The 13,077-nt window shown below is 30.4% G+C and overlaps 1 protein-coding gene across 1 annotated transcript in view; it reads right to left on the bottom strand.

Annotated features, from left to right (window-relative positions):
• Positions 1-4,309: 4,309 nt before the first annotated feature.
• LOC113519555 (Krueppel-like factor luna) overlaps positions 4,310-13,077 on the bottom strand; it is a 161,183-nt gene continuing 152,415 nt past the window's right edge. Inside the window, exon 4 of the mRNA XM_026904671.3 lies at positions 4,310-12,870. Coding sequence (XP_026760472.2) covers positions 12,695-12,870 — 176 coding nt within the window. The 3' untranslated portion in view covers positions 4,310-12,694. The remainder of the gene's footprint in view (positions 12,871-13,077) is intronic.

The following is a 13,077-nucleotide window of genomic DNA, read 5'->3' as shown; positions in this document are numbered from 1 at the left end:
TTTCACGCTTTTACGATCAACCCCTGTTTTTTAATTGCGATTTTTATATACCGCAATAGGGTTGTAAGATGGTAATCGAATATAATAATTGTAGTACGATAAATTTTCATGTATAGTTCTAGAAATAATGTATATGGTAAAACAACGTTTGCCGGGTCAGCTAGTATTGTAATAAATATGTCATGAAATTGATTGTGATATAGATTTACAAGTGTTAATAACACTAGTCAGTATTCATAATAAATAATTATTATGCAATTTTGCTATTATTATTTTAAAAATAATATTGTTATTAAATATACCTTAAATATTTACACAAAAACTTAATATGATAAGCTAAGAATTGATTCATTATTAGATATGAGAAGACAGATGTTATTCTTGATTATTTATTGTTGTATTTATATTTAGTTGAATTTGATTTGTAGTTTATAATATAAAAAGAAAAACTTATCAGTATTGTATTCAATTAGACTAAGTCTATCCACACCTCCATGATAAGTTCTATTTAAAATGGTATGTGACATGATTAATAAAGTTCTGATATTTTTAAATATATACATAACCAAAAATTTATCATGTTTTTTCTTTTAACCAAATCATACATAAATATCTTGATGTATATGAAATTTGATATACATATGGAAAATGTCCTAAATTAATATCTATTTTTTATCCTGTTCATGCTGTAAACTGATTGATTTTTTTTATTAACTGTATTATAATAAATAATTGCAATTTTAACTTATTTATTTATTCATTTATTTCAATCATTATTCGTCCACTGCTGGACATAGACCTTCCCCATAGACTGATTACCATAGAGGATTTTACATTTGAACGATTTAATATTTGTTTTGGATTGACTATTATTATTATTTCGTAATGCAAGAAAATTGGTATCATAGTTTTTTGTAATGTTATTTGAGTCTACCTTAGTTTTTAAGCAACCGCTTGTGCATATTTAGCTTTATTGCTTTTTTTCTTCCATTTTAAACTTTTTAACTGAACATTGGAGATAGCAAGGTGCTGACCTCCACAGTTAATACATTGTTTGACTGTCTCTGCTTTACAGTCTGCAAAGTGGTGGTCTCCTGCGCATACTAAACATTTTTGTGAAGTTTTGCAAAACTTAGCACCATGATTAAATTTAAAACATTTGTAGCACTGTAAGAGAGGAGCCATATATTCATGTACTTTATATCTAAATATATCTAGATAGACATAGTCTGGTAGACTTCCAGACAGAAACATTAATCTGACAGACCCAAATGGTTTAACATCACCATCTACTTTTTTTTGTAAATCTACTTAGTCTAATTATCTTACATACAGAAGTAAGTTTTTTAAACAACTCTTCGTTACTTATACTTGTAGGAACAAAACGAAGTAAGCCGATGATTTCCACAGCCGCTGCAGGGATGTGTGCAGTATATCCATGCTTACTGAGAAAGTTCTCATTGTTCAAAAAGTTGTTAGCGTTATTAGATAGTAAAAGTGTCACTCCGACTTTTGTTGCATTAATGCATTTTATGTTGCTCACGCCCTTGACTTCATTTGGAATAATTTAGCCAGTACTAGAGGATTAAGGTTCCAATTTTTTCTCGAGTAGAACTTGTAATAAATACAGTGTATTCACCACTCACCCTTGTATTTTCCGAAAAGATCCGCTTATAACCCGGTTTTATAAATAGTTTGTCTTGTTCTTCTGAAGAAGTTTCATGTCTCTTTGCAGCTTTTCGGCCCGGAGGTGGGACGTCGCCGTGCCCCTCAGGCATGATGTTTAGATATATAGAAAACTATTTGCAGTAAAATATACAATTATTTTTTTTTATTTTTAATTTGAAAATTTTTGAAAAGCCCGCCAAGCAGTCCAATGACAATGCGAAGAGACAGGGTGGCCACAAAAAAATTAAATGTTGCAATTAAATTTACATAAAATAATAAAATAACTATAGTAAATATGTATCACAGTTTAATAGACATGTATCTATTTTATTTATTCCTGTGCGACTGTTATTCATTATACCTTCGTAGACGGTCAACGACGTAAATATGTTTTATCAAACAGCTATATATTAATTTGGAATTCATTTTAAATATATTTGTCATTGAGTTTAAGGTAAAGAGGGGATAAAAAGAAGAAACGGTCAACTTGAATTTTCTCTTTTTAGGCATTATCTTACTAATATAATAAAATTGTAACTAGATGATGTTTGTACATAAGTATGTACATTTTTAAAGATTCTGTCTGTCTGCATGTTTGTTCCGGCATCACAAAAAAACTACTGCACCATCTTGGATGCAGTTTAATATATATATATATATATATATATATATATATATATATATATATATATATATATATATATATATATATAATATAATCATATTTTAATTTGACATAACATGTTGGAGTTTTAATACTGGCTGTTGACACTGAGGTTTTTTTAGAACAATGTATTATTTTTAAGTTTGTTCTATGTCAAATTTTTATAAGACATGTCTTGTATTTTTTTCACTAAATTTATTATTATATCACAAATACATATATATATTATTACTGCATCCTGCTATTTACAACAACATATTTATTATTTTATCGTCATCCCTCATAGAGGGGTTTTAGCAGTGATAGCCACGCTTGGCAGGTTGGCGACCGCAGTTGGGTTTTTGATGATGTTTCAAGGGACGCTTCTACCCATCTGTCAAACATTAAGTGCCCTTAATTGATAGATAGAATATTATTGAAAATGGTTTAGATGTACCTGTAGCTAAACGATGTAAAATACCTGATATTTACAAAAGAGCTGTTTAGAATTTCTTCGAAGATGATAGTAATAGCCGTATAGGAGCCAGTAAAAAAGAATTTATAACTAGAAAAACTGTGAAGGATATCTTCACAAAAAAAGATATCTTCTTGACACAGTTTTTAATCTTTATAAAACGTTTATTACTGGGCACATAAAAATTAGTTGCCATACATTTTGCCGACTACGTCCATTTTGGGTTGTAAAACCAAAATACGTTGTAAGCTCAAAACCACGATACGTGTCGTTGCATAGTTCATAGTAACACAGACATGAAGTTTAGCGCACTTCATACTAATAACAATATATTGACTTGCAACAATCACTAAAAGTTGCTGGAAGATCTATGTTGCGACCGATATAATGTGAATTGTTTGGCGAGATCATGTCATACTTGCCTTGATAAAAACCCAAAATAAAAAAAAATCAATGACAGAAAGGTTATAAAATATAATAGCCCCGACTTGTGATTAAATATTTGAAAAAAAGAAACATCTGGATGCCAAGACAGCTCATAACAAATTTACAGAAAGATTTACACAAATTTTTGGATCACCAGCAAAATATTGTTCACCAATATAAAACAATGAATGATTTGAAGTCAAACGTACAAGATGATGAAGTTTTGATCCACGTAGATTTTAGCGAGAATTATAGCACTAAATACGCAAAAAAGATACAGGCCTTTCATTTCGTTGGATCTCGAGCACAACTGAGCCTGCATACCTTAGTAGTTTACCCACGAAATTCAATTTTTTCCTTTTTGCATAGTCTCCGAGCCCATTCATCTGATGCCATTTGGACACATCTACGACCAATTTTCAAGACTCTTCTATGTGGCATCGAACGGGCGCATTTCTTTAGCGATGGACCTGTAACAGTCCCGTGATATCTCAAACAGTCCAGTCATTTTTTTTAAAAAATCGCTAATAATTCGGAAAATATGTATGGATTCAGTGGGCCTTATCTAATAGTTAATTTTCTTTGAAATACGACAGGATTTTTTGGTAAATGGCAAAAATAATTGTCAAGACAGCATTTGTATGGGACCTGTACGAGCTTACAGAGAAATGCCCATATAATTCAAGTTCAAAATTAAAGGAAAAATGTTTAAAAAAATAAATTTTACAACTATATTTTTTTTTTCTGCAATGGACATTAAAAAGGTGTTCACACACGATCAACTTAACGTGAACTTGTTTTTTTACATAATTTTTGTGCATTCAATGTTATGATGGAAATTTCCACCATTATGCAAAGAAGGGTTAACTTGTTACTTAGGGGGTATTGTTAGTAATAGGGACCTAACAAGCTTATTGCTAGTAATATGGGTATATTACAAGCAAGTCAGTGGTCTGTCAGCGTATACCGTTATCGCAGTTTGGGTAACCATTCCATAAACACCCATTAAAAAACAGTTTTCTATTTTCACTCATACAAATAAGGGGATCGTAATAATCATAGATACATAGATAAATATGAAATAAAACACAAAAACGTCCACATATAAGAAAATTTTATTAATATAAAATGCAAAATGCAATGCCACTCCGTCCGTACGGCAGTGCCCCATACACGACTCGTTTGAAAAAGTAATAAAAAAAAAATTCAAAATAAAAATATTCCTTTGTAAATATATATATATATGATTAATATAACTATATAAACGCAGTATATACAATCAAACGGCCGTTTGGAAGAATAATGAAGCCGTTTTTATTCAATCCATTTAAAACTACTTCATATAATTATAATGAGGCTCGATGTGCTATGTCTGTTATTGTTAAACGTTAATATATCAGAATATATGATCAGTTATTATATATTTAAATGTAAGTCTTAATAAAAATTCCTTTGTATAAGTTTAAATCGTACTATACAGGGTGATATTAAAATTTTTTACAAAAACAGATTTTTTTTTAAGTAAAACTGAACATTTCTTCCTGTGTCACTTATAAACGTACTAATTTGAAGGATAAGCAAAGTGAAGTGGCAATGACCTGGTCACATAGCTAGAAAAACCGATAACCGGTAGAGGAAAAAAGTCACCTGAGTGGCGACTTCCCACTAGGTGGAGCGATGAATTCAAATACACTGCAGGGAGTCTGCAATGCATTTAAGTCCTTCGCTGTTCCATATGGCAGTCTATAAGGACCTCCTTCTTTGTTCAGTAATGTATTCTTGAAAAAAATGTTCAGTTGTTGCTAATAAAAATCATCTAAATGAAATATCATTGATTACAGTTTATTACTAAAGCTTCAAAAAAAAAAAAAGATTATATAAACTTTTGTCAGATTCTATCAAATCAGAGTTAAGTAAAATAGATTTTTGATATAATAATTAAATAGAGATAGAGATAGAGAGAGAGAGAGAGAGAGGGAGGATCTAGGGCGCAAAACAGAACGACTGAATAGGGAGTAACTAGTAAAAAATAAAAAAAAATCACCTTAGAAATATTGGAAGCAGAACTCTTTAACTTCAGAGCCACGTGAATCATTCCTTTATTGACTACAATGTGGCAGTATAAACAATATGTTCACGGTTGTATATCGATTGAGGTAGACAGGAGTCTTTTAACGACTGCAGTTTTGAATGCAATCCTCATATTAACACTTTATTATACCCATATTACATGAATTTTTGAAAGATTTTCAATAAGTATAGTATATATAGTACAAGAGACAGTTTTATTGGTAAGCAATCCCTTAGGAATAATTCCTCTGTAATGTAACATTATTTAAATTAATCTCCGAAGGATGGACATCAGCGTCCCTCTTAAGACATCACCAAAGCCTAACTACGGATTCCAGTCCGTCTGCCAAGCCGAGCAACTACTAGCGATGCCCTCTTTACAGGAAGCCTATGTTCAGCAGTGGACAGTTAGTGGCTGATGGGGAATGTAATATTATACAATTATGTCCAACCGTCTGAAAATTATAAGAAAAAAAGTCTATTTAATCTTTACAATTAATTATTAAAATATATAAAAATAAAAATAAATTTGCAATACAATCAATTGTTCTAAAAGCATTCAATTAAATTACAAATAATTGTAAAATTTATTGATAAATGTCTTGTATAATATCTAATTATATAATTACATTACAATGTCTATTAGTGACTGACGATTATGTTTGTATAAAATTCATAATAATTCGAACACATCGAGCCTCACGTGTTCTTTATAAACCAACCAAGTTAAGTGGCACATGGAATGTACACATAAGTAAATCGTTTCACAATAACTTGTTTTAAACAAATAATAATTGTCAAAAAGAGGCAATAACACTAATAATAATAGAAATAATATAAAGAGACAATGTACAAAACAATGTTCAATATTTAAGCACAATTATAAACATACGTGCCAATTTAATAACTTGTCATTTATGTTTTATTAAATATCATTAAGATTTATATAAATAACGCGCGAATATAATAAATAATGAGTGTAATTATATTTATATATTACACTTCAAAAGTGCATTACCATAGTAAGTTACTTGTAAATAAATTTGATTATTTCAAATAGCAATTTGTATGCAATTATAAACTGAAATAAAACCGTTACAACATTTCAACACCAACAGTTAATATAAGTTGATATTAATTTAGAAAATTGTGATAAAAATGATAATATAGTCTAATAATTATAATACCTAATAGGTTTACAATAATTTATAAGGTATACTCAGAAAATATATATATAATTAAAAAAACATTGTCATAAATAGTAAAATAAAATTAAAAAAAAAATATAGTGCTACCTAATTTAGTTGATTTACATACCCTAAATACAGGTTGATTCTTTAACACACAGCCGCAATTTTTATACACATATAATTTTTTTTACTATTCAATAATAATTATGTATAATTTTTTTTATATTATTTCATATACAAATGTATGTATATTTTTTTATCTACCCCACTACTTATTCAGCCATCGTGCATTATATATTTAATCATATAGTTAATAAATATGTATATCTAACGGTCGCCATGAAGCAAAAGTGGTGACATGCATTCATGTCGCACACTCATACATAGTTTGTCCGTACCTTAATATAAAAATGTATGTGAATAAATTATGAATCACATTAAATTTTTAGTATTTCTTAACGCTAAATTCACCGTTTCCCATTTACATCCATACATGTATCTAGATATTTTATGTACGCTAAATAAACAATACAAAAATCACTACATATATAGGGTACTATGAAATTTTATGTATTGTTTTTATTAAGTTTAAGAGATTTGGTGTAGTTCCAAATTCAAATATGTTTAGCTTACCTATTAAGTAACACTGAATTGTACTTTCTATAACGTCTCGCTTTCAAAAATTGCATATTTCTTTTACTAATACATAATTGCTATTTTTTTCAACTAAACAAATAATTTGATTAAAGATTAAATAATTTTCCACCTACACCCAATCTCTTAAACAATGTTGATGATGGGTTTTATTTTAATCCTAATGTTTTTAACATTTAAAATCTAAATTCGATTTTAAATACATATATATCTTTTACCATCCATTAATTTTACGTATTTTATTCATTTTATTTATTTTACTGTTTTTTTCTTCTACTTATTATTAATAATATATATATATATATATATATATATATATATATATATATATATATATATATATATAAATTTAGCATAGAAACAAACGCTGGCAACGCCGAGGCGTTTAAAAAATTTAAAAGTAATTTCATTTATAAAAAAAATTACTGTCAATCGTTTTGACACAAAATCTCAATAGAATTACAAAGCACTAATGACCAAAGACTAGGTACTTTAAAAAGATCACAATAATAAACATTGAAAGCTCGTACGATTTTAAATTTTTAGTATTTTTTTTTTTATTTTTATAAATTTATTTTATACTAATAAAAGATTTAATTTCATAAAGATAAACAATTAAAAGCGACTACAAATCTCATGAATTTTAACATAATTATCGTTATTTAATAAAACACGCTGTATATTTTTCCGTTCTAGTTTAGTCATTCGTTGTCGTTAATGACTGTTTTATTATCGGGTTTTTATAAAACACGACGTAGCGGTAGAATTAATAATAAATAAAACGCCTATACCTAAACATTGGCAGTGCAAAAAGGGCGTATAATATGCGTCGCATTCGTGCCATAAACGCTTTCAAACTAATATTAATTAAACATTTCAACAACCCGAGTGGTAAATTTATTTCGTTTTATTTTTTAGCGAATAATTCTTATTAATTTAATGATTAAATCGTTTTATTATTTTTCTCACTCGTTATGTTTTATTATTTAACCTAAAGTTTTATTAATAAAATTTCTCCAAATGAACCGTTCAAAGTCGATTTGTAAAACCCGCTGTGTCCCGAGAACGTTATGATGTACAAAATTATTTTAATTAAATTCGGGAAGACTAAGATATTGGCCCCCGGGAGTTTTATTCCTTAGAGAACAGCCAAAACACATGCAAACAGACAAACTGTATTTTATCATACACTAACCGTCATAAGATTTAAGATAATGTAGCTGGGTACAGTCGGACCGGAAATTATATTACTTGTGTATCCTATTTAGGGCTTGCATTCGAATATTCGAATATTATTTCAGAATTAATATTCATACGGTAAATCAGTGCTATTGGAATATATTAGAAATTTTTTATAGCCTTATTTTCTTTATTAATAAAGAAAATATATTTAGTTAAATTAATTTGAACCGAGAGATTTCTTCTCTACAAAGTTTTCGAGGTAAAGAAACAAAACAGCCAGAATGATGCTCTTTGCGTTTTACTATAGCGTTGATTTTTGTTCGGGAAAATATTTGATAATGTTTCATTAGCTTCTACTTGGATATATTTATCCTAGGAATTGTTCCAGGCTACCAGAGTCAGTCTTTGGACTCAATTTTCTCACCAATTTTGCTTAGTATTTGGTGTCTTTTATAATTAGGTATCTTAATTTATCCCTTTTTACAATTTCCTCTTCACAATATGGAAAGAAGAAATATTTGACTATAGACAGGGATGGCAGAGCAAATATTTAGTTTTCATCACAGTCGCCCATATGAAATAATGCTTTATTTATAGAGGAATATACTATTTTTCCTTTAATTTTTTTTTTAGATTGTTCGAATAATATTCGGATATTCGAATACTAAGCCGAAAAACAAAACCCGAATATTCGATTGTCAAAATTATCGAACATTTGTAAGCCCTATAATCCTATTACTATTACTTATTAATATAGTTTATATTTTTTAATAATTACAATTCAGTAAAAAATGTTTTTATTGCAGTTTTATAAAAAGCAGATTTAATAATATAAAAAAGTATTCAAAGTCATACTCCAATCCATATGTCCTTATATTTATTAAATACATCATGCATTACTATCACACATTAGGTAATACGTAATTGCAAGATACACGAACAAATATCAATAAAAACCATCTGAAAATTTATTTACAATATTAAAAAGTAACATTGGAACAGTTAAAATAATTCATTAAATTCAAATATTACTCATAAAAAAATTAGTTTCACTAATTTTTAATTCAATTAGTTCATTTTTAATTAGTTTCACTAACTTTTAATTAAATTAGTTTTACTAATTTTCAATTAAATTACTTTCACTAATTATTTCCGATCCGAGTGTGCCCATTATCAACATACGCAATATTCTATGGCAGTTTATTCATTATTGATCTCATTACAGTCGTTGTACTTATTGTAGTTAAGAAAAAGGCATCCAAAAACAATGTTCGGTGGCTCTGGCACTATTATTTAATTAAAAAATTAATATATATCATCAAACTATTTGATAAAAGCTAACTTATTTTGAGCGTTTTGTTTACGCTAAGTCTTATTTGCACATTACTTGTATTGGCAAAATCTGCTTTACTGTGTGACGACGACGTCCTCTAGCGTCGAGAGTTTCTAAATCACTTTCGCTACTCACAAACGGGTAAACGTTGTGTAATTTTTTTTAAACATATAATATAGAGTGATAATAATTTATCATTTCCCACCAATGAACTGTAGTGGGATCTGAGATCCCACCTTCGCATTCAGATCTGATATAATTTTAAAAACCAAATCCCGTATATAATTTGTTAAATTATAAACATAATGCACGCTATCCCGTTGAACATGCACAATTGCATTTACTGTGCAAATTTTGCCATACAAATTGTTGGCAGTTAGGTCACTAAAAGGCTAGTTTCACTATTAGCGGACGCGGCATCGTTATCAAATGACACGCGTCGCAAAGGGCCTTAAAAATTTCGACTAAAAAATGGCGACTGTGCTTTAGAATCAACTTGTTGCACGTCACCTGTGCGCACTTTTTAATATAAAATAAAATAAAAAAAAAAAACTACAGAATACAATTCCCTGTAGGTTAATGTTTATTCTAAAAAAAAATATTGATCTTTACAAGTGCGCAGAGGTGACACGTCATAATGTCATAAATAACTCGGCTGTGCAGATTTTTAATTAATAAAAGAATTGCGCATATATCACACTGCACAGCGAAGTTCAACGGAATGGAAAAGCAAAAGAGAAGGTGAATAGGATTATTTATTGTACAGCTCTAAAAACTAATTCGGATTGCTTCGCTTCAGTCGAGTAACTAATAATTTAGTAGCTTAACGTATATAGATAACAAAAATTTAGTAAACTAAATTATTTATTAATTACTCGACTAAATTAGAAGCATTCTGAATTAGATTAAATGGTACGGTTTGCGGAGACTGTAAATATTGAAAATAAAAGGAAGATATTTGAGAAAGATATAAAAAATATATAGGATCAAAACGAATCATATCACCATCATAGGATCATCACACAATTCATCACAATATTCATAAGAAACTTCATCACTTTCATATTGTTAAACCGAAAATCTTGAACAACCCAATAACGTGTTAGACTTTTTTTTTAATTCCGCTACCATTACTATGTGGGCGATTGCTAACATTCGAAAATTGATCACTATTATTATTACCATAAGTTCTAGAACTCTATATAATAATTTTATAATCTAACAACGAAAAATATAAGAGAGAAATTAATACAAATTTATTCTTGTTTGATCAATTCTTTTTTGAAAATTGTAATATCAAAGTATGAAGTTATTAGGACAACACTGTTACGCACTAAAGGGCGATGACCTCGGATATTTGTCAATAGGTTGACAAGCCCACTCACCATTCCAACAAACTTATCAAATAATTTAACATTATTTTCATTTCAAAAATAATTTATTGTTTCAGTAGAAATATTTTTTTTTTTTAATTAAAACACCAATAAGTCTTATTGCAGAGTACAAATTCGAGACAAATCAGTGTCTTTACATCAATAATTCATCCTTGTCATATAAAAGTCAGCGCTGACCTATTGCGTTGTATTGATGCACATTTTTCATAAGTCATGGCCCTAGTAACGGTCGCAACTGATCCAATGTAAATATGTCTTAATATAAAAAAGGTAAGGTAAATAATCATTACAGAAATCTCTATTTTTATAATGATTTGTGTGTATATCAATAAATCTCCGCAAACCTTACGTGACTGACACTCGATCGTAGATTGACACGTCAATCAGTCACACGTATTTTAAACCACAAGAGCCATATATATGTAAAGTGATAAAAAATCGTTTATATATCTAAATAAATCTATATCGTCACCTTAACTAATGAACATACTAAAAAATAAACATACTTTACGTCGATATCTCGAAGGAGTCACTCGTAAAATACATAAAATAAAAAAAAAAAAAATTTTGAAACAAAACATACAATTAAGATTCGTAATGTAAAATATAAATATCAACTAAACGACTTTCAATACGAGATTTTTTTTTTCTTTAAAATTACGAACGTAACTATTAAATAAATTACACGATTGAATATTACAAATTTAACAAAAATGCAATTCATATTTTTTTTTTTTTTATAAATAATTAATAATACTACATCGTCGAATAATATTCTAAACCTACTTAATATAACGCCGACACGCGGAACATTGAGATCTGATGTTGCATCAAGTAGGCACGCCCTGACTCCAAACGTGGGACGTTTCCCCAATAAGCGAAATAAACACCAAGTAACTGATTCGAAATATCGACAATATCAGGTCACGCGACGCACGTTCTAAGCCTAAATTAAAGTTTGTGCCCGGCGCCGGTGGGAACGTAAGCCGAGCATCCGCGAAACAATAAATAAATTTATGTCACATTGAAAATGTATGCGTGGAAGCGCGCGGGCGCAACGCGGCTCGCATCGCGTCGGCCGCGTCGCATCGCCCGCGCGCCTACGCGGACGATGGCACAAGTGTCGCGCGCGGCCGCTATGCGACCGAGCGACATAAACAAACTCTCTGTACACGAAGCATACAAAACATTATATACTAAACAACGGTTAATATAATAAAACGTCATTTAATAGCAACAAAGAACTGTAACCATGGAGGCCGGTGCCACAGATATCGCGCTATTGCAAACAAATTATCCGCTCTTTGTCGTTAATTAAATAATAAAAATTAATCGTTAAAACATTATGTGAAGTGAGTTTTGACTCAGCTACGGTGTGTAGCGCATTCTTTGGTTATAAACGCTCGCGCGAGACCCCGCCCCGCCCCGCCCGGCCGCCCCGTGGGCGCGCGCCTTACACTAACTAAACGGCGCTAAGCGAACATACCAATTGTTCGCAACGTTCAATTCCATAAGGATCACAAATCACGACAATGTATAAACGGAATCAGTTGCACATGAAGAGACGCGCGCCCATTGTAAACGTGTCACCGCGTACGGCTACTGTTTTCGCGCACGATTGCGGATACGTTTCTTCGGAGCGGGCGGTTGGGTTTGGGGCTACGCGTGGCGTTTCGCGTGAAGCGCTAAGTGGTCGGAGCGCGAGAAGCAGCGGTCGCAGTGGTGGCAACGGAACGGCTTCGCGCCCGTGTGTTTACGGTAATGTCGGGTGAGTTCGTCGGAGCGGGCGAACCGCCACTCGCAGCCTTCCCACGAACACTTGTATGGTTTCTCCCCTGAAAACGGAAAAGGTCAATGTTATACGAAGATCACGATTGAAATTGGTTGTGGAAGAAACTTTTTAAAGATTAAATTGTGATATATGATGTCTGATAAAAGTTCTTTTTTTTTCAATTTATATGTATTTACTCAATATGTTTATTCTATACAGGGTACAATTATGTGCCGTACCCAAAAACTTTGCAGAGTTTATCTAGGTATCA

The sequence above is a fragment of the Galleria mellonella genome, unplaced genomic scaffold, assembly GCF_026898425.1.
Source record: "Galleria mellonella isolate WM207_F2 unplaced genomic scaffold, CSIRO_AGI_GalMel_v1 utg28, whole genome shotgun sequence".
Classification (NCBI taxonomy): domain Eukaryota; kingdom Metazoa; phylum Arthropoda; class Insecta; order Lepidoptera; family Pyralidae; genus Galleria; species Galleria mellonella.
The sequence above is the reverse complement of the archived record's forward strand: the minus strand, read 5'-3'. Positions and strand labels throughout refer to the sequence as shown.